The sequence below is a fragment of the Aythya marila genome, assembly GCF_965140915.1.
Source record: "Aythya marila genome assembly, chromosome: 3".
Taxonomy (NCBI): domain Eukaryota; kingdom Metazoa; phylum Chordata; class Aves; order Anseriformes; family Anatidae; genus Aythya; species Aythya marila.
In genome coordinates, this window is record NC_139044.1 from 55,824,939 (window position 1) to 55,846,767 (window position 21,829).

General features: G+C 45.5%; 2 protein-coding genes across 5 annotated transcripts in view; both read left to right on the forward strand.

The window, feature by feature from the left end:
* Nucleotides 1–1,682: 1,682 nt before the first annotated feature.
* RSPH3 (radial spoke head 3) lies at nucleotides 1,683–11,439 on the forward strand (the record flags this gene model as incomplete). Its single annotated transcript, XM_082756167.1, has 8 exons — nucleotides 1,683–1,816; nucleotides 1,947–2,034; nucleotides 3,326–3,464; nucleotides 4,861–5,006; nucleotides 5,544–5,747; nucleotides 7,111–7,273; nucleotides 8,318–8,404; nucleotides 10,695–11,439. 8 exons carry the CDS (start codon nucleotides 1,683–1,685, stop codon nucleotides 10,955–10,957), a joined length of 1,224 nt encoding a protein of 407 aa, XP_082612293.1. The 3' UTR covers nucleotides 10,958–11,439.
* Nucleotides 11,440–15,137: 3,698 nt separating this feature from the next.
* Nucleotides 15,138–21,829, forward strand: part of PLAGL1 (PLAG1 like zinc finger 1) — a 44,703-nt gene continuing 38,011 nt past the window's right edge. The window contains exons 1-4 of one of the 4 annotated variants that reach the window (XM_082757824.1): nucleotides 15,138–15,279; nucleotides 15,802–15,877; nucleotides 17,781–17,826; nucleotides 18,441–18,526. The gene's annotated coding sequence lies outside the window, so the exon portion shown is untranslated. The remainder of the gene's footprint in view (nucleotides 15,280–15,801; nucleotides 15,878–17,780; nucleotides 17,827–18,440; nucleotides 18,527–21,829) is intronic. The other 3 variants (XM_082757826.1, XM_082757827.1, XM_082757825.1) reach the window with 3 other exon arrangements.

Below are 21,829 nucleotides of genomic sequence, written 5' to 3' on the forward strand. Positions count from 1 at the left end.
TTTTCCTTCTATGCCTCTCATTTGTCCAAATTTGCAAGCTTGCACATATTTTTTAAAACTAAGTGCCTCAGTTAGGGCTAGGCCTATGTGTAGGTAGTGGCTGTGTATCACAGACACATTAAACCCAGTGCCTAGAAACAGCAGCAAAGACGATATCTGAGGGCTGACAGTTACCGAGCGTATGATACTGGAGCAGTATTGCTGATTCCCTTTGATCGTGTCACTGCAACAAGACAAACGCAGGTTTCTGTGCACTTCTAGTAATCGATGTCCAAAAGCATTGGGGCAAACAATACACATGCCCTCATCTGGGCTCTGTGATTCTTTCATCTTTGCAGTCACACCGATGGCTTCCCATGCTTATACTGTGTTTTTACGTTTCTGTCAGACATCTCAGGACATTGCTTAGCAGCAGCACGACGCCTTCCAGGATTTTCAGTGCCACCCCAAGCACTTCTAACCCTGAAGATTTGCAAAATTTGGCAGGGTAAGGCCCTGAACAATCTGATCTACCTTTGAATTTGTTCCTGCTTAGGCAAGGGGCTTACACTAGAGACCTCCAGAGTCTCTTTCAGTCTGGATTGCTTTATGATTCTGCAATGCCTGCTTGACACTTGCACTGTGTTCCTGCAGCCTCCTATCTTCTTGTCCCACCACCCCGCTGTTAGCCATGCAGTTCACACGACTCCCGTTCCTGCACTGACTGCCAGCTGCCCGTTAACTGATTATGAAACCATTCCTTCCTCTTTTCCCTCGCCTCCCACACTTTGCCTTTGCTTGTGGTAGTTTTTATTTATCTGCTTATACATTTATTTTCTACATGGCTCTGTTACTACACAGCTTCTTCCCCCGTGCCTTGCAGGCTTCCTGTGAAGTGCTCTCTGCTACTTGGAGTCCTCATCTGTGACTGCCCACGGGGTGTTGTATTGCAGCACAGATCCCTGCCATAGTAACATAACTGAGATAACGTAAATAGCTTTTCATCAGTGACTTACGTTTGAACCAAAGATTTCTGAAACAAAGGCCATGGGTATTTCACATACTCAGCAAAGTTATCAAAGCTTATTATCGCTACCCACACAGATTAAGAAGGAGCTATGACTATGACAGTAACACTTAATTGCTGTTATGTTTCACTTTGTTTTGTTTTGTTTTATTTTATTTCACAGAATCTGCAAACATATTCTCGTCGCTTGCCATGACAGGGAGTACAGCGGGGGCACCAAGCGACGCTCACTCCCCTATTTCCTACCACACTACATCTTCGCTGTGTCCAAATCCCACGCCGCTTGGTGTGCGGGGAAAACAACACAGAACAAAACAAAATAAATAAATAAATAAAAAACCACCTCGGCGTGTGCGGAGAGCTTTTTCGGCTGCCCTTCAGGCCCCGCCGTGCGCTCCAGCAGGCTCCCACCCCCTGGCACTGCGGATCAGGCTCAGCCACCGCCACAAGCTCACCCCGCCACCTCCCACCCCCTCGGCAGCTCGCCCACAGACGGAGGACCCACAGCGCCGCCCGGCGCTTCAGCTCCGCACTGCCCAAAACCCGCCCTAAAAGCCCGAAATTCGAGCCATTTCCGCGGCCCTCCCTCGGCCCTGAGGCCGCTAGGGGCGGCTCGGGGCCGCTGCCTTGGAGACGGTTGCGGCGGGGCGAGGCCCGAGGCCGGCGGCTGCCCGCCATGCTGCCCGCCCCGCTGCCCGCCCCGCGCCGGGGGGCTGCGGCCCCGGCCGCCGTCCCCTACTGCTACTGCAGCCCGCCCCGCGCCCTGCCCGCCCGCACCAAGTACCGGCCGCCGCCCGAGGCCGCCCCGCAGTGAGTGCCAGCGGGCTGCTCGGCCCCTGCCCGCGGGGAGCCGAGGTTTGTCGGCATCTCGGAGCCCCCCCCGGCTCCGAGGGGTTGCTCCTCTGTAACCGCGGGTGTGGTGGTGTTGTCCTTGCTGCAGGGAGAAGGAGCCCGTCCGCTATGCCAACCTCATGTACGACCCGAGGGTGGTGCGCGGCAACACGTACGCCCTGCAGGTCATCCCCGCGGTATGGTTTTGTTTTTTTAATGTAGGTCATACGAGCTAAAAGCTACTGCTTCTGTAGCATCGCTTCTCGGGAAACTTAAGTCTTGGGGTAAACTCAAAGGACGGGACTGACCCCCTCTGCTCTGCCCTCGTGAGGTCCCCCTTGGAGTGCTGCATCCAGGTCCGGGGCCCCCAGCACCGGAAGGATGTGGAGATGTTGGAGCAGGTCCACAGAAGGGCTAGAGCACCTCTCCTATGGAGAAAGGCTGAGAGAGCTGGGGGTGTTCAGCCTGGAGAAGAGAAGGCACAGGGGTGGCCTTGTTGCAGATTTTCAATACTTAAACTGTACTTATAAAATGATGAACACAGACTCTTTGCTCAGTCAGACATTGTCAGGACAAAGGTAAATGGTTTTAAACTAAAGGAGGGGAGATTTAGATTAGATTAGGAGGAAATTCTTCACTCAGAGGGTGGTGAGGCACTGGCACAGGCTGCCCAGACAGGCTGCGGATGCCCCATCCCTGGAGGTGTTCAAGGCCAGGCTGGGTGCGACCCTAAGCAACCTGATTTAGTGGGTGGCATCCCCACCCATGGCAGTTGGAACTAGATGATCTTTAAGGACCCTCCTAGCCAAGCCATTCCATGATTCTGTGATTTCTCCTGACAAATTGTAAATGTTTTAGTGATACTTATTTTCAATACATGGATGCTTTGATCATATAAGAATTTAAAGTAGTCTGGTTTTAAAAAGTGATTTTGTGGAAATAGCTTTGTGTTGTTTGGTAGCTGTTTCTTATGGTGAATTTCACATATGTTCTGTTTACAAAGCTCCAAAGGCGTTTTCCTTTCAGTTGGCAAACACAGTACTGAATTTAAAAGTGAGTATGGGCTTCTTTTCCTTCATCAGCAATAAAGATCTTTTATCTAACAAACAACTGGACTTAAGTCCATTTGACCTTCTTAAAGGGTCACCTAGATACTCTCAACTGAACAAGAACACAACATTTTAATATGCTTTATCTTGCAAAGTTCTGTATATAATAGCCACTTCCAAATAGCAGTTGATTGTTCTTGGTGTGAGATGCCGTTAGTACGTGCCTATAGGTAGCCACCAGACCTTATTAGTTTCATGCGCTACAGTCTTAAAGGGAGCTGACACTGTAGGGTCAGTTACCATGAGAAGCAAATCTGAAATACTATGCTTCTTGTGTTAAAAACAAACAACAATGTTCATTTACCAACAGAGAGAAATTAGTAATATTTCCAAGTACAAACTGTATGGTAACATATTTTTTACGTTCATCCCTGTCCAGTGTACCCATCTTGATCTGTTTGAGATTCAAAGGCAGAGAGAAGCACGGAGAAAAGCACTGGCTAGAAAGAGAGCAAAAGAGCAAGTGCAGCTAACACCTGAGCCTGTGGAAGGCAGAGAGCATGTTCACGTGCAGACAGGTAAAAGGACGGATTTTGTTTTCAGATCAAATTTTTAAAAAACTTGCTGATCTATATTCACTTACTAAGTGGATGATGCAATCAGTAGATTCACAGACAGCTAAGGTTCTCTAAGCCTCACCACTATAACCCCCCTATTTTTAGTACTATCTAATTATTTATAAACTTGGCTAAATAGAGTGACATTTTTGCAGAGGTTCTCTTTTTCAGTTCTCAGCGTACATTCATGAACAGTAGTCAGGATTGCTTCATTTATTCTTTTGTTTTTTACTGTCTTCAGAGGTGTTTGGAATATGCCACAGGTAGAGGTGTGGGTTTTTTTTAATCATTATTTTTAATTTTTATTTTTCTAAAGAATGCAGTCATATCTAGGAATAAGATCACTATTGAAAGTTAATGGGGAAGGGGTAGGAGAAAGAGGATGGGCGGTGGCCCTAATTTAGAATAAGAGACTGCCCTATATGTGAGAAAATAATTTTATTTGTTGCAAAGCCAAAATATGGAGTAATCATGGGGTAAGTGTAATGCATTGCTATGTTCCTCTGAAAAGCATTTCAGATTGGGCTGACTTACAAATGGTCAAACAGCTGTGGCACGTGCTAATCAGATATGGCCTTTGGTTTGTGAATGTTCCCTGTCCCCCAGTGCCACGGAACCTCCTATACCACCTCTGATGTATGCAGCAGCTTTTCACCATTGAAAAATGCAGAAGAAAGCCATCTGGTGTGGGTATCTTGGTCTCTTATCCTTCCCATTGACTAATGCTGATAATCTTAAGTCCTCCACAGACCTCATTTTATGAACCAGGCTATTTATCTCTGTAGTAGAGGACAGGTATAATTCAAGTTACGTGCATGCTGTTACAGATGTAACACGTGGTTACCTCAAGGTCAGTGCTGGTGGGGCCAGAAGTAGACAATCATTCTTTAAACCCAACAGACACAGTGTTTTTCATACAGCGGAGAAAAATGTGGGGTTTTGTTTGTTTTTGTTTTTTTAATATTAATGGTTAGTAGATATATAATCATTGTCCCTGTTTGAAATTGCCATATCCCGTTACATCTACCAAGAAATGTTTATTCTGCAAGGTGGGCTGAAATGGTCTAGACACTCCTCTGAAACCTGGTGATAGAAGTGTGTTTCTAGGATTCATTTCCAAGAAGCACAGGAGACATTACGAAGTACGTGTCCTTAGACGGCCTGTGCAGCAAACTGATCTATGCTTTAGGTCAATTTTTTTGTTTGTTTGGTTTGTTTTTTTTTTTTTTTTTCTTTATGGAAGACATTTTACTGCACTATTTGGATATAATTCACCCTGTACAGTAATAAGGAGTAGTTGAGACTTAAAATAAAAAAAGAATCCTATTTAGAGCATTCATTATGCTTTTATTTCTAGAGCTGTATTTGGAAGAGATTAGTGACCGGACAATAGAGGTTGATACGGAATGTCAAACAGATGCCTTTTTGGACAGACCACCCACTCCTTTCTTCATACCAGCCAAAACAGGAAGAGGTGTGGCCACACAAATAGAAGAAGGAGAGGTATGAAGCAAAGTGGAGTCCACAGGTAGTGTCAAAACATGCCTCCTATATGAAACAAGTTTGAGGCAAAATTGAGGCAAAATCAGGAGTGAAATTCTCCTCACAGAACATGCAAAAGAAACCATGCAAAACTAAGGACAGTGCTTCTCCATGTGCACTGGTTCTGATGCTTTTAGCTAGGAACTACAATGCTGAGAATGCTCTCCCCTGCAGAAATAGAGCAGAATAACCTGAGAGGGGATTGGAAGGACAGAAGGGAGCAGCAGTAGGGTGTAGGTGAGAGCTCTGCTTCTCCCTGGCAGTGCCCCGTGTGGCTGCAGTTTGGGGGGTGTGGTGTCTCACTTCAGCCCACTCATCACTTAATCCTGGGTGGCATTCACGCTTCCTGCCTTAGCTGACACTGGGCCCCCAGCTGCACTTCTCGGCACCCCCTTCAGCACAAGTGCTTTGTTCATGCTCCTTTGCTCCTTGCTGAGGTGTTGCGAGGGATTGTGCTCAGGGGTCATTTATCTCTGTCCTGCTGCCCCCCATCCCCAGCTGTTTGACTTTGACATTGAAGTCGAGCCGATCCTGGAAGTGCTGGTTGGGAAGACCATGGAGCAAGCTTTGCTGGAAGTCATGGAGGAAGAAGAGCTGGCCCAGCTGTGGGCACACCAGCGTGCCTACGCGGAACTGCGCAATGCCGAGCTGGCGGAGGTGCAGCGCCTGGAGGAGCAGGACAGGCGATACAGGGAGGAGAAGGTAAGGCTTACGAGGAGCAAAACAGGCCTGCCTGGGTGCCCATCAGGCAAGAGGAAAACACTTCCAGTACTGAAAGACAAGCTGTGAAGTAAGCTGGATGAATATGAAAGGGTATTGTCAAGCTTGATATTCCTCTAAGCAGCTGCACTGTTTGCTTTCATGCGCCAGCACTACCGTGCTGTTCTGTTCCTTTGGAGCAGTCATACTCGAGCAACCTGGCGTACTCAGACACCTGATCAGGAGGCCAAACCTGACAGCGTTTTCCTCTGTACCTGGTGCAGCTGTTACTCAAGACTTTCTTACGATAACTGCTAAATGGATAGTCAGAATGCTTGAAAATAAGAGGCACCTCCTAGACTTTCACTTTTCACATACCTCTCAAGATCTCCAAATGCAAAACTGCATTAGTAATATCTAGCAAGTAGGAATAAACAGCAATGGCAAGTCTTCAACAACCTTATATATTGGGGTTCTGAATATTTTCCTGGACCAATCTGAGTTTTAATTTTTTCCTATGACAAATAGGATAAAAAATAGAAAAGATGAAAAGTTTAGGAAATCACCCAACCTCAGCTCATTCCTAGACCAACATTCAGCTCTATCTGCAATAACAAAGTAATGAGTCGAAATCAGTGCATGATACAATATCAGAGAAGGATTTCATTTAGCCAGCCACAAGGCCCTTATTTAACAGACTTGACAAAATTTAAAAAGGTACACAAAAGGAATCCTTTAGTCCTTGTACTCCACAGATTGAGTACAGGCTTGCTTTCTGTTGCAGGAAGCATGGCCAAAAGCACGACAGACACCAGTAGAGTCAGATCATGCTCCATTTTATTGCCTGAATAGCCTAACTTTTATACTGAACTTAACAGGGGCAGACAGTGCTTCACACAAGATTTTTGGTCAAAAGCACTCAGACAAACAACTACAAGAAAACAACCCCACCTGCAAGAAAACAACCCCCTTGTGATTAGCAGTCACATAGACCTTGTCCTTGAAGCCAGCTACTGGTAACAATATTTTTCTGAATTCCTCAATTGGGCGATGTGGGAACAGTCATGGGAACTTCTCATAGTTGCCCTGGTAGCTTGGTTTGCTCAGCTACAGCAAGTCATGGGATTTTTGCTGTTTCAAAAAATCCCTCAACAGCTTTCAAGCACTCTTTTTTTTTTTTTATGAGGAGTTTTTGTGAAAGTAGGAGGCCACAAATACTGGCCTTTAGCTCAGAAGTCTTAAGTATTGGTACTCTTGTTTATCTTTACTATTTATGAGTTTCACACTGTGATCATTCTTCAAAATCTGGATCAAAGGAATAGCAGCTAAAGGGCTGAAAGTTTTATGTGCCATACTGTCTTGACAGGAACGTCGCAAACTCCAGCACATGCAAATGCTACAGAAACAGAAAGAGACGACAGAGAAAATTGCAGCTTGGGCGTTTGCTAAACGCTACTTGACTGATCTCATTCCTTCAGTCTTCAGCAATCTTCGTGAGAGTGGGTTTTTCTATGATCCTATAGAAAGAGGTTTGTCTTTTTTTTTATTATTATGTGAAGTGAGTAATATGAAAGTCAAAACAGCCTTAGAATACAGTTTATTGTCCTATTATTTAGAATAATATAATAAGATTTCATTCATTTACATTTGTGGCTGCACAGATAGTTTTCAAACTCAGAGTTTTTTAAAAAGAAACATTATTGTTCACCTGTACAAGTTATCAAGAATAAGCAAGAACTGACAGTTTTGCTTTAATGAGAAGAGGTGCTTTTGATTTGAGAGAAATAAATGGGTGGTTAGGATTGGTAGAGAAAGAAAGAGTATTAAATGTATTTTGATAGGACAGACAAAGGACAGACATCATTCTGAATCTTCGTTAATGATTATCAAAGCAAAGGAAAAATAGTCAATAAGAATTAGGCTCTGAAAATAATTTTGGAGTTGTACCTCTGTGACTTCCAAGCTTTTAGAGTCAGCAGCATTTCTTATGGGCTACCTTGCTGCATCCCACTTCCCCAGTCCCTGCACAGATGCCCAGACCACAGCTTGGGAATGGAGCCATGGAGCAAATGCAGAAATGAGTGTATTCTTCAAGCAGGACAGGGTTTGGGACCACTGCATACAAAGAGTGTGACTGGGGGAAGCAAGAGCTCCTTAGTCAGAGGGAACAAACGTTTTCAGCAGACCAGAAGCCAGATGTACTTGGAAAACAGAGCAGGAAATGTTATTCTCCTGACTTGTTCAGGATAGTTATTTTCATCTGACTGGAACATTACTGTGCTGCTCGTTTGTGCTTGCCGTTCGAGGGTGCCAGGCCCCTTTGAAAATCAATGGAGGTGAGAAGACTCTGGTTCAGGTCCGTAATAAGGAGGAACCTCAGTAAAGGAGGGAGGAGATAAGACACCCAGTAATGCCTGAGAGGGTTTCATCTGGCTCTTGCAAAGCAAGTGCTTTCTGGCAAGGATGTGCATCCCTTAACAATCACAGCAAATGAAAAACAGCCTTGAGATCCTGTTGTTCATCCTTAATAAACAGATACTTTTTCTTGCTTTCCTCCTGCCAAATTCATACAGATATTGAGACAGAATTCCTTCCATGGCTGATGACAGAAGTGGAAGAAACACTAGAGAAGAAGGTTCTGGGAAGGATGATGCTTGACTGTAAGTTACCAAATCCTGGAATATAGTCTGGGCTGCTTGTTTGTAGTTGTTTTTTCCCCAGTCAGAACAAATATGACATTTACAGGGTCACTGTGGACTAAAGAAGGAATTAGGAAGAACTCCAGCGGCCAAGTGTGTTATTTTGTTTGTTTGTTTTGTTGTTCTTGTTTTTATTCTCTATTTAAATATGTTTTTAAAGTAGGGAAAACCACTGTGGTGGCCATCTGGATAATTGATTCTCAGCTGAAATACTGGAAGTGTCAGACATGCTGCACTACTGGCTTTATACTGTTAGAGATGTGTTGCTGCTGGAAGACACAACACCTCTGGCAGAATAAGAATAGTTAAAGCATGCCAATTCTTTTCTCTGCTATAAAAACTTGTTTTTCATGTGTGTTACACAGCCATCGTTGCTGTGTTGCTTTCTGTGTGATGCCTGATTTTGCCAATGGGACCAGAAAAGCCCACCCTTTCTAGAGCCACATGTATAACATGAAAGTCTGTTAGTGCATTTGTGTGAACTCCCTGAGCTACAGAGTAATGTGCTACTCCTTTCATCCAAAATGAAAGAAGAGAAGGATAATTTTGGCCATGACTGACAGAGAAGTCAGGTGACTGACACTTCTCATCAAAACGAGGGCTTACTTCTTCAGCAGTCAATAATCATGTCCTTGCTTTTGAAATAGATTTAAAATATCACTCTCTGCTGTCTTTCAGTCTAATTCAAGCTAAGTATGCAGGTTTGTCTATTGGTCAGTCTTCAGAGGCTGCTTTGAATACCTGGATAATATAAATTCTGTCTTGTGTAGAAGCACAAAATTATGATGAGTTTGTGTCCACCTTGGTGGCCCTAGGTCAAACCACTTCTTATACTTGCATTGTCTTTATTCTTGTGGTTTTACCTCTGGCTGTGATTTTGGGTTTAAATTACAATCGTGTTCATTTCCTCTGGGTTAATTTTCAGTTTAACCAGGACCCTGAATTTCCTTTGTTGAGGTCCAGTTTGGATAATCACATCTGGCCTGTTAGTATTTTATCCTATGATACATGTGCTTATATGTTTACTCAAGGATTCTTAAAGCAGCTCTTCAGAAAGGAGGGAATTTTCTCTCCTGTTAAGTAAGAAGTATTGTATGTGACCACTAAATAAACATCCCAAGGAAAATGTTGCTCCAGAATGCAGTCTTGATGAGAACATCCATCATATTCCTGTTAAATCTTTGTTTAATTTTTACTGCCAGTAACCCTGGTCTTGCACCAGTTCTTAGAAGTACAGAGCAGTTGGAGCAGGCTAATAAGTAATACCAGCAGCCCCTGTTTTGCTACTTATCCTTTGTGTATCCTGGCTTATACCCAATCACGCATTGTTGAATAAACATTAACTCTGCAAAAGGAACTGTGGATTGCCTTCTCAAACAAGTTTTGTAGAGGCAGACAGCCGCAGCTGAGATTGTGGCTTCTTCTCCATCTTATGCAAAAGCGTAGGAGAAATCTCTAAGGATACATTTTTAACCTATTTGAATGTAGAAGCTACTTAAATGGTTTGTTTATCTTATCACCATCCAATTAAAAAAAAAAAAAAAAAGAACTACAAGGGAAGCACCCACAGTCTAAGGTGGCTGTGTTTGCCCTCTGATGACCATTCCTTCTTTTACTTGCGAAACTCAACCCAAGAATTAACAATGGAATTCCTTTTGGCACCTGTACATTGTCTTCTATATTAACACCTTCTTCCTTCATTGTTGGCCTTGTTATTTGCCATATTTAAATTATGTATTACAAAGTGAGTGTTGAGCTATTGTTGTGTTCATTGATTTGGAAGACATATAATGTTTAAAAAAAAAAAAAACTACAAGGGCTAAGTATCAAAAATAATAAAGAGCAGATGTTTTACAGCTGCTTTTCAGAAAGAGAAAATCTTTCTGATGACTCCCACAGTTCCAGTATTACGCTGTGCCAAAAACATCACACTGTACGCAACCTGGCTGGTCCCCTTTCCTGGCAGGGTGACCTGCTTGAGAAGTGACCAGACAACAGTGAGGAAATGAACAAGGCAATCCACATGAGCCATTTCAAATCACTGCTTTCAATGCAAACTGCTCATTTGGTTTCAATTAGGCTACAGCTACAGGGAAGATTTTTCTTATTCAAGTATTCTTTAGTTTTAGTGTTATTTCTTTTCTTTTTTTCCTTTTCCTGCATAAGAATTCATATGTCAGTAACATATAAATAATTTCAAATTACAGGTTTTTTACACTGTGTTCGTTAATGGTATTTTTCTCTGTTTCAGCCTTGATTCGTACAGTGGTTGAAAAACGCTTGGATGCATTTAGCCAGGAACCTCTGTCTGGTCAGACCGAGGCCTCTGCCGAAGAGCCTGGGCCCGTAGATGCAGCCCCGCAGGAGGCTGATGAGATAGAAGCTGCTGACCTGCCGGTCACAGCAAGTGAAGAGAACGACCAACCTGTTGCTGAGGAACAGCTTTCACGTCGCATCTCTTTCCAGTTAGAGGAACACGATCAAGCAGAAACAGAGGACCTGGAAACTGAGTAACAAGGAGGCAAGTCATCGTCCTACCTATTTACAAGTGTCGTGCTGCTCATCCATTCTGAAGGATGAGCTTAAGCCACAGTAGAGCATTAAAGGATGTTTTCCAAATATTGGCCTTGCTGATTTCAATCTGAAAGAATCAAGGGAGGTTACTAGAGTAATGAGTGGCAGTGAAATACTATCCTCTTCTACACAATCCAACGCATCAAAAAACTGGGACATTTACAATTGAAAACTAATGCTGTCCCGCAACCCATGCAAGGACATGAGAAGAGTATTGAGAGCATCCTAGCAGCCTCTGCGAGTGCTTTGATAATATTTTCAGAACAGATGTCCTTATTTTGCTTACTTTGAAATGTAACTACAAAATATTACATTTCGTAACATGTTCTACAATGTGTAGAAATGTTCTGCAAAACTTAAATTTTCTTTCCACTCATGTTATTCTCTCTTCCCCTGACCAACTTCTATGGGCATCTCAGCAGGCGGTAGGGCAAAGGCAGCTCTTCCTGAAGGTCTTCAAGTTCAAAGTTCTGCCACTGGGCACTTGTGTCAGTGCAAAATCCCCTTCAGCCGCCTCCTGATGCCTGCAGCACTGGTGAGGGGCTGGAGCCTCGCGCTAAGCCCAGCCTCAGATTTCCTTCTAACCACCCTTCCATGCTGCTCCTCCACAGTGGTACCAGACACAACTGACAGAAGGCACCTGCACTGCCACACATCCCTGGCTGCTCCCCAGGCAGCTTTACAAGTGGGGCATTCCTGCTCATAAATGTGCATCAGTGCTGCAATGCCATTTACTCTTTCTTTCCAGCACTTCTCCCAAACCAAAGCCTTCTTAGTTGCACCTCAGAGCACGAGAGAGGTGGTGGAAAGTGAAACACTGGCTGATGGCATTCTCCTGGTGAACAAGGAGATCTGAAGTTCTGTACTTTGGGTTAGAAACACGAAGAGGGGAAGCCTGCCAGTCTGCGCTCGCTGTGCCTGGAGCTTTTGTGACTGAGTCCCCATGTGGACATGAGTAGGGGAGGCACCAGGTCCTGCAAGCTGCTGTTCCCAATTCCTGTGTGCTGCAGGGGTCCCACCAGACACAGCTGAATGCCAGAAGGAACCTTGTGCCTGGTTTCTGAGGGGGCTGGGAAGAGGACCCAGAAGCACCTGCCCTTTTGGGGAGAGTAACTCTGGTTTTAGAGCAGCTGTTATCATCCTCGTCCATGTTCAGGGTCCTGCAGCCTCCTGGTGCTGCAGTTTGTACCAAAGGCACTTGGTGAGGGTGTGCACCGCCTGTGTACTGCCACCAGGGCTGGGGTTTGGGCTTTCTGGGTCACCCTGCAGCACTTCAGTATCACAGACACCACGGGGTGAGGGTGGGTGCATGCACACGTGTGTGCCCTCCTGTTTGTGTGCTGCCTGCTATGTGAAGCTCTGGAGATTGTAACAGAGGGCTGGGAGGTGTGATCAGTTGATCCCTTGGCAAGGGTCCCAAAGAGAGATGATGAGATATTTGTGAGAGAGTAAGTTGTCATTAATAAGGTGTCATTACTGTATTCCTTTTCTCAGACATGTTAGGCATTCATTGCCATTCATTCAGATGCCATTTCTTGAGAACAACCAACAGTCTGGTGGCAGGATGAGACGCTTTGTTCACCAGCCTCTATTCTTGGATGTTAACACCTGCTCTTTTTAACTTCACTTCTTTTTTATTTTTTTAATTGAAAAGCAATGCCTTTCATGTTGGATATCTCTACATGTGTTTGTACTCACCCAGAATTCACAAGTGAGTGAAAACTGTGACAGTTACTGTCATTCCCACAACTAACCCGTCTCTTGTCTCTCTCATCTCTTTCAACCCCTTCTTTCATCTTTGAACTCCCTTACCTCACTCATCCTCCACAGGTACCTCCATTCTGCCTACCAAGAGGCTGTAATTGCTGGTTCGCTTTCGTGCTGAGGGGGATGAGGAAAAGAGGAGACATCGCCGATGAGAACCAAGAACACATGAGCCTTGTAGCTGACTTATACGCATTCTTTATCAAACACCAGGAGCTGAATCATGCAAAAATCCTTGAGCAAGATTATCTCCTCTCTATTGCATTCAGGCTGCTGCAGAGGCTCTATCCTTCTGTTGTATTTGTGCGGACCTAGTTTAGACAGAAATAACTTAGCCAGCGTGGCCTTGAAAGAAAGTTGAGAATACTTTTTTTTCTGTTTTTACAGACTTCCCTTTTCTTACAGGTTTTTAGAACCGTACTGCAACGTGCTCTATTTATGTCTTTGTTCTGATTTTAATGTATCTGTACCATTTAGGCATACTATCCTGGAGAGGAAATTGATGGTGTCATTTACTATTTATTGCCTGTTTCTTCATCTGGAGGAAAGAAAAGAGGGGCAAAGGCTAGGTGATGAATTCTGCCTTGAATTGTAAAGGCTGGAAGGGAACTTTGGGGCGCTGAGAATTTAAAAACCTTCACACAAAGTGAATGTGAGGGGGGTTGGACCAATAACAGCCTTACCACAGAATGAGGAGGGCTATTTGAAGGTGGGAAAAAGCTCCAGTTCTAGAATGGAGCTTTACTTTTGGTGTTTACATTAAAATCAAACACAGTAGATACAGTCACTACTCTGAGGTAAGTGATGAGCTGGTTTCCACAGGAACAGAAGGGTGTCCTAATGTGACTGGGGAGTATCAAGGTTAAGTTTGCTGTAATAGGTTATGTCTTACGGAACCGGAAAGCCATGGAGCAGAAACTTCATCAAACTCCTTATGATACCATCCCCTCAGAGCAACTCTCCCTGATCCCTGTTTTCAGCAGGAGCTCCTCATTCCTGATACCTGCTCACAGCCCCAGCGACGTCACACAGGGGTGCGGGCAAGGGACATGGGGACAGTACATCTGGCACTACAGTGCAGGACAGGCTGCAGCCACCCCACCATGACAAGGTGCAGGCAGGCACTGCTCTGACCTGTGGCAGGGTGTTCATCTGGCAGCGGGGGCTTTGTGCTGGGCCCTGGGTGTGCATTGGCCTTTTGCAAAGCCCACATATGTTTACAGTGTGAGGAGCCAAGAGTGGTCACCCAGCAGAGTCCTCGGTGAGATCGTGGGATTCTGGGCTTCATAATTAATAAGCAACTTGATCAGTGGCACATTGGGTCAGGATGCAGGCTGTGGGTGCTCTCCCCGGGAACCACCAGAAACCAGGTACACCATTCATTTTGGTCAAAGGACCAGCTGTAGCTGTCAGGTACCCAGCGGGGTACTTTGGGGGTCAGTAAAAGCCCCAGACAGCTGCATGCATGCCCAGTCAGGCTGCTTGTCTCTGCATGTCTTTCCCAAAAGCTGCTGGTGACAATAAAACTCTGTCCACGTGGTTTCCATCTCTTGCTTTCTCTGCAAAGCAGAGCCAAAGCATTGCTCCAACAACCAGCTCAGCAGTTTAGCTTCATGTTTACTTCAGCAATTGTTTGAGAAGTAGGGAAGACATTGAGATTGCTTGTTTCTGATTCCGTTTGGAAATCCTCTTGAAATCCTCTTGATGCTGACGGACCGAAGCAGACTGTCCATTTCTCTGTAGCACAGTGACAGGCTGGGAGCAGTCTCAAGCCCAAAATTCATGGCTGGCTTGCTGCTGACAGAACCCACAGGTTTCAAAGAGGTGAGGAGAGAAAGGATAAGGAAAATACACCATGAAAACGCTTGCTAATATACACGTGCTAAATACAAATCTCGCCTTATCCATCCTTAATGGCCACAGCCTTGGGGGCCCGCAGGAGCTGCATTGCTCTGAGAGCAGCATGCAGCAACGGACAGCACTGGCTGTGATTCCTGTCCTGCCCTGCAGGAGACACCTTTACACCTCTGTGACAGTGCTTGGTGCCTTGAGATCCTGTGATCCAGTGCAGTTTCTCACTGCCGGGGTAGCTCCACTGGTACAAGGCAGAAGGTAGATATGGCCCGACAGCTCACTGTAGCTCACTACAATCCCCGCGGCCGTAAACCTGCGATATTTCTACTTATAAAATAAATAAATAAAATAAATAAATAAATCCCCAAACTTTCCAAACTGAGCAGGGCCCAGCAACCCCCCCCCCCGGGGAGGAGGGGAGAGGCGAGGGGGGAGGAGAAGGGGGCAGGCGCCTTGTCCCGCCCGGCCCCCTCCGCTCCCCCCCGTCCCGGCCCCTCCGCCGCCGCCCCGCCGCCAGGCGTCTCCCGGGGGCCGGGACGAGCCCCGGAGCCTCCCCTGGAGCCGGAGCCGGAGCCGGAGCCGCCGCTGCGCTCCCCGGCCCGGTGCTGGGGCAGCGGGCGGCGCCCGCAGAGCCGGGCCATGAGGTGAGGGGCGGCCGGGCCGGGCCGGGCCGGGCCAGGAGGGGCCGGGAGGGGCCGGGAGGGGCGGAGGGCCGGGGGCGAGCACCGGCCCTGAGCACCTGCACGGCCGCGGGGAGGCCATAACGCCACGGGAGCCCGCCGTCGGGTTGCGTGGTTTTGTGCTTTTTGCTGTTTTTTTGTTTGCTTTTTTTTTTTTAAACTCTTCTCCCCTTCGGCTGCCTCTGCCCCACGCCGGGTGTAGCGGGTGGGGGCAGCTCTCGGTGCCTCCCCCGGTGCGGGCTGCCCTGCGGCACGGAGCTGCCCGGGGGCTGGGGTCGGTACCGGGGGCAGCCGCGGGCTCAGCCCCTGCCCCCCGAGCTGCTGCCGGCTCGCCTCGGTCCCCATCCCTCGCCGCCGCCGGCCCCCGGGGGAGACCCGATTGCTTTCCGAAGGGGGGAGGAGGGATTTGCCGCACCGGACGGGTCGTTTGGTTGTTTTTGTTTTTTGTTTTTGAAGGGTCTAAGTTTGTTAATTTTTAACTTTCAGTTTTGTTTTGTTCTCGTTGCTCTGTGACAAGTCTGCGTCGCGCAACCAAATGACAGTTTGGGTTTGTGGTGGACAGGTGAGTGCAGGACAGCCAAAACGCTTCCCCAGGGGCTGCTTCCCGTGTTTGACCTGAGCATAACGTGCATGGATCTCCTTGCAAGAGGCTAACCACCTTTGTAGCAGACATTTTAATTATTTGATGAGAGCACAAAGTTGTATCTGTCTATAAAACGTGACCTTAAATATGATCTTCCACCTGCAGCTGATATCTTTAGATGTATGAAGGACAAAATCCAAGTTATGCTTTGGGTACATGATACATGTGTATATATTGTATATATACATGTCTATATGTATCACCTTGATGACCAGTGTCTTCAGTAATAAATACAAATACCACCTACATCCTCTTTCCGAAAAGTGCCAGGAGAGGATGTGCATGGTGTTACTGCCAAAAGATTAGCAAATCCAGCTCTGGCAGAATGAGGAAGGAAGAAGCTCCAAATCTGTAGAGCACTCAAGTCTCCCAGCGCTGCAGTCACAGAACTGCCATCAGCCTGTGGGACCTGAATCTCTGTTCTACCAGTGGCTGGCAGAAGATGTGTTTCCAGTCTCAGATGCCTAATCACGTGCGGCGACGCAAAGCGACAAGTGGTGCTGCAAGGATTTGGCAACTTCTCTTAATTTCTGTGTGCTGGAGCCCTTGGGAGAAGTGGCACTGTTTGACATTGTTGGCATGAAGTGGTATCGTGATACTCCCTAAAGGTTTTGGATCAGAGGCCAGTAGGGTTTCAAAGAAGAGGTCTTGCTTCCTCTTCCCTCAACACCTGCCCTGACCCTCAGGTGATTTCTCTGGGGGGCTGACCGCTGTCCAGGGGGCAGGTTGACTGCAGCACTAGGAGAGGGCACGCACCTCTTCTCCTCCCTCACGTTGGGCATGGCATACTTCTCCTGCAAGACACCAATATCTCGTTTTCTTGCAGTGCCCACTGTGTTGTACTGACCCACGTGTGCAGCACCTTCGTTGTGCCCTGACCCTTCACTGGAGAGAAATACAAGTGTTGTCTTTGGGAATTCCCATTCACTGGTCCTTCCCATCCCAGCGAGGGCTTTGGAAAAGCTGTGCATCAAGCACCGCTCCACCCCCGTGCATGCCCAGCTGTAGCACTGTAAAACCCAAAACGGGGCTGTGCCAGGCAGGTGGCTCTGCATGCAACATGAGCAATTCCTCTGGACAGAAGTACGGATACAGTGACAGGGTCAGTGACAAATTGTGTGATTATTATTTGATATTGCGTGCATTTGCTGCTGTGGTGCAGCTATGCATTTGGTATATTTTCCGCCATTAGTGTGCACTTACTTGTCCTGCATTGTAAGTCAAAGCAGTCAAAATCTCATTTGCAAACCTAATGGGAGCTCGTATAGATCCTGGAGCAGTAATAAACTGCGTAAGAGGCCGACTGTCACAGGGTTCTCAATTTTTGCTTGGTGCATCTCTGACATTTGAACAGGACCTGGTCATTCAGAATTTATGGTAAATACTGATTATTTACGTAAGAGGTAGAATATGGGTTGAATGGGAATGAAAACAAGAAACAAGATCAGAAGAACTACCGGTTTCTGTGGCCCTACACGTCACAGTGAGAACAGCAGTGGGAGGTTTGGAGAGTTCTGTGCAGGAAAGCACATAAGCATAACAAGATAATTATTTCTTGAAGGCGGAAGGGGCTATTAAATAATATGCTTACACCTCCAAGTTTAACCAGGTTGAAGCCTCAGATTGGCTTCTTCAAGATAAATTAAAATTCCTCTGTTTTTAAAATATGAAGAGTTAAATTGCTTTGAGTGCATTGCTTCTAGGTAGACTTTCTGTTTTTTAACATAGACACTTGTTTAGCATTCATTTTGCAGTAACATAAACCAGCAGGTCACAGATTGATGCTCCCTAACTAAAGGCAGCAACTTCTGTTTCCTCTCAGTTCAATAATCCGCTCTGCAGTGAGGATCTCCTTGTTGTGAGGATCTGTAAGCACACACGTTTCTTCTTTCCCTGCCTGCCCCTTTGTCAGGATGGAGCAGCAAGGAAGCAGCACGAGATAATTCCCCCCTGACTGTCACGACACGCTTATTCTGCAGTGTGTTTCAGGGGCTGGGACCTGGGCCTCTGCCCCTTCTGCTCTTTCCCTCAAGCACTTAATTTCTTGGCTGATTATTAAAAACCAAGCCCATCAACCTCCACCCCTCCCACAAGTGAATACACGCGCTGCACTTGAGGCTGCCTGTGCTGGTGTTTTATATGTTTCATTTGCTTGAGCACTTGACGTTACACCTAACTTTATGGACATAAATAGTCCTCTTCACTAAGAGTAACCCTGCTCACAAGATGTTTGCAGAACCAGAGCGTATTTAAAGCATGCATTGCCAGCTAGTTCCCTACTGGCTCCACCGAGTTTTTATTTTAAGATGTTCCTGCTTTCTAAGATAAGCATGAATCAAATGAGACTGCTCCAAATGCCAAGGGAACAGCGGTCACACACCTACTTAAGCACATGCCACCATACAACTGACCACACCATTTAATTGTCACTTAACCCAGAAGAAACTGTTTGTTCTTTTTCCATGTGTGTGTGTGGAAACAGGTAGGAAATCTCTTCAGAACACTGCCAAGGATACTGCTATTTTATGAGAACTAGCAGGAAATGACAAGGCTTAGGACAGACAGAAGGTCAGTCTCCTTGAATTCTGCATGGGGAAAATCCTGAAAGTTGATCGTAAAATTTAACTCCACACACGTCCTGAGAATAATCAAATATTTTGCTTTTAGCTCTGTTTTGCTGCCGACGCTTCTCTTTCTTAAATGCGTTCTTCTCTGTTTGTATTTCACTCTGAAAGCATGTTTCGGGTCACAGATGTCTCTACATGAAGATGTAAAACAGACAGACCTTTCCACTTGTCCTTATCTGTGTGTGCCTGATATTTGCTCCTTTCTCTTGATTTTTCTGTCTGTACTATACAGATTGAGCACCCCTTGTAAAATGGCATGAGTTGCAGTGCTAAATCAGGATCAAGGATGGCTTGGTAAACTAATTCTGTCTTGGAGGACAGGGAAGATCTGCTTTTATCTTTCTCCTGCGCCTAGAACACTATTTTAAGGAGAAGCTGTTTCACAAACAACTTGCAACAGGGAAATCTGTACTTCCCAAATGACATTAACTATTTGTAATTCCAAAATGGAATTATGATACAATTATGATACAGATTGCTTTATAAGGCATTGATTTACAATTGTAATGATTTGGAAGGGGAACTTGATCACACTGATTACCACCCAGTGTTTTCTCCCACTCATAATATGAGATTTTCAAGGGACATCCCTGGACTCGCTGACACTGTGTGTTACCTTGCCTAAACCTGTTAAAAACTGCAATGGGAATAAAATGCAGAACTACAGAACATGCATTTCTAGTCCTTGTGGTGAGTTGTAAAAGTGTTTAAATTATCTTAAACAACCCAGCTCAGTCATGCTGAGTTGGTAATTCAACATCTGACTTATTTTTTGGTTTTCATCTTTTTTTTTTTTTTTGCTACGGAGAGGCTCAATTTCAACTATAGAAAAAAGGTCTGGGGATTTGAGTTGATAACAAATCTTTGAAGATTTTAAGCAAATATAAATGAAAACTCTAGTTCTTGTCTGTGTCAAGAGCCTTGATGAGTAGCTGTGAAGCGTGGGATCTGTGTGCATTTCATCTTGCTCATCTCAACTTTGGTGCTGCTATTAGAGTATAAAAGAAAGTGTAGGGAGCATCTCAGGCATATCACTGTGGTCTGCTGCTAGGAACAGCACCTGGTCCTGACTCTCCAATGATTAAGTGCTGGAGAAGATGACCTCCCAGCTCTGCCTGACCTACAGACCTACAGGGTCAGAGAGTAAGTGCTGACATTCATCTCAGCCCAACCGCTGGGACTCCATCCTCCATGTAATGTGGGTGAATTCCCCATCCCGGTCATTTTCTCCTCCTCCTGTAATTTGAGGGAGCTAGGAATGGGTCTGCCCTAGCAAGATGTTTCTTCATTGCCTGTTTTATGTGTATATCCTGGGGAGGAACAGGGAATTTGTCTCTTTTGTATGTTGAGATATGATGGGAGAATGTCCTTCTCTTGCAATACATCCGTCTTGTCTGGCTTGGTGGTATTCTTTTTGCCTTAGGTGGGGCACTGGGCTCCTGTTGGGAAACTTGTGCACATGAGTAAGGTAGCTTAGCTGGTGGCTAAGCTGGTCCAGACCCCTGTGTTGCACATAGAGCAATTCCATTATGTTGCACATAGGCAAGGAAATATCCCTGTAGTCCACTTGATGCCTAGACCAGACAAAGGCAATACACAGACAGCATTTCCTCTGAGTGTTGTGACATAGCCTTGTTCCTCTGCTCAGTCTCTTGATTCCAAGTCCCTGTTACTATGAACGGTGCTGAGGGACTGTTGAGGTATAAGCAAGGGTAACTTCTGCAAGAGTATCATTGATGTATTTCAGAGACAACTGCAGCAGCATAAGTCCCATGTGCTTTTTTGGTCATCAACTGTCATGGATATTTTCTTCATATAGTCTAGCTGGAATGTTATTTCACTGCAGCCTTAGATGAACAGCATTTGTCTGTCCTGTCCTGTCCTGTCCTGTCCTATCCTATCCTATCTTACACAAGTAGGTAACATTAGAACCAATACAGCTCTTTTAAAGATTAAAATGAAGAAAGTGCAGCAAGGCTGAGCAATAAGCAAGAGATTTATGAAGCATTACAATTCTGTTTTGCCGGTACCTTGAGGGATTGACACCCAAAGACATCAAGTATCTAAGTGCTATATTACCCTGCAATAATAAACAACTGAGGCACCAGCGAAGTCCACGTTAAAAACATTCTTGAGCTAGTTCAAATTTTGCCTTGTCCCCGTAGAGGTGGCTGTTCCTTCTGTGCCAGGTAGAATCACCTCCAGAGCCATCTCTGTTTGTGGTGTGCTGAGTCTGGGGGCAGAAAGTCAAGGTGGATGTGAAAGGAGGGGAAAGTGTGATGACAAACAAAGGTTTGGAAAGCGACAGTAGGCATGAAGCAAAGGAAAGTTAATGAAATATAAGGAAGTATTAGCTGAAAGGAAGCAGTTACTAAAACAACTGAAGTTGGACTGAAGAATCAAAAGTGAAACTCTTAGATGGAAGAGCAGAACAAAAACAGATCTGCTTTTTTTCAATGTAAGAAGTTACACTTGAATTCAGTTTTCAGTTAGTCTGAGCAACCAGCTCAGCTTTCTGTCCGGAGAGGTCTCTGTCAGCCTTTTTTAATGTTCTAGAAAGTGACAAGCTCTACACATGCAGCCCAGGATGCTTTCTGGCCTTTGATTTTTTTCTTCCTTGTTAGTGGGAGTCATGGCTCACCTGCATCGTTGAGTAAATAGAATGCATTAAACCCTTCCCAATACTACTAATGTTTTAAAGCAGTCAAGTCAAGGAGCTAAGATCCATCATAACTCTTTTCTGCTTCAGCTCCTCTTAGGTATATCGTTGATCACTGATACTAATTAAATAGGTGACTCAATACCTCTCACAATGAAAGAGAGGCAGGTGATTTGCCTTTTGAAACACTACCTTTTTGTGTGCTCAGTGCTCATCCAAGAAAAGCCTTGGGTTTCTGGCCAGAATGAATCCAAATGGAGTAGAATAAAAGCACTCCTCCTCCTCCTCGTTCTTTCAGAACCCTTTCCGTGGAGGAGAAGTTTCACAACTAGTACACGATGTATCCAGGGTGAATGCATCACTTGCTTCTTGTAGACCTGGCAGCCAAAATGGTCCTTCCTTGTTCTGATGGTGCCAAGCACTGAAAAGGGATTGCTGTTCTCTCACAGCCCTCAGGGTAGGTGCTGATGACATTAAGAAAAACAGTGCCAGGTGAGGATTTCCATACTTGGTGGGGGTGGTTGTATCCCCAATGAAGGAGGGTGAAACTAAGAATTTCAGCAAAACATCACACAGCCAATAGCA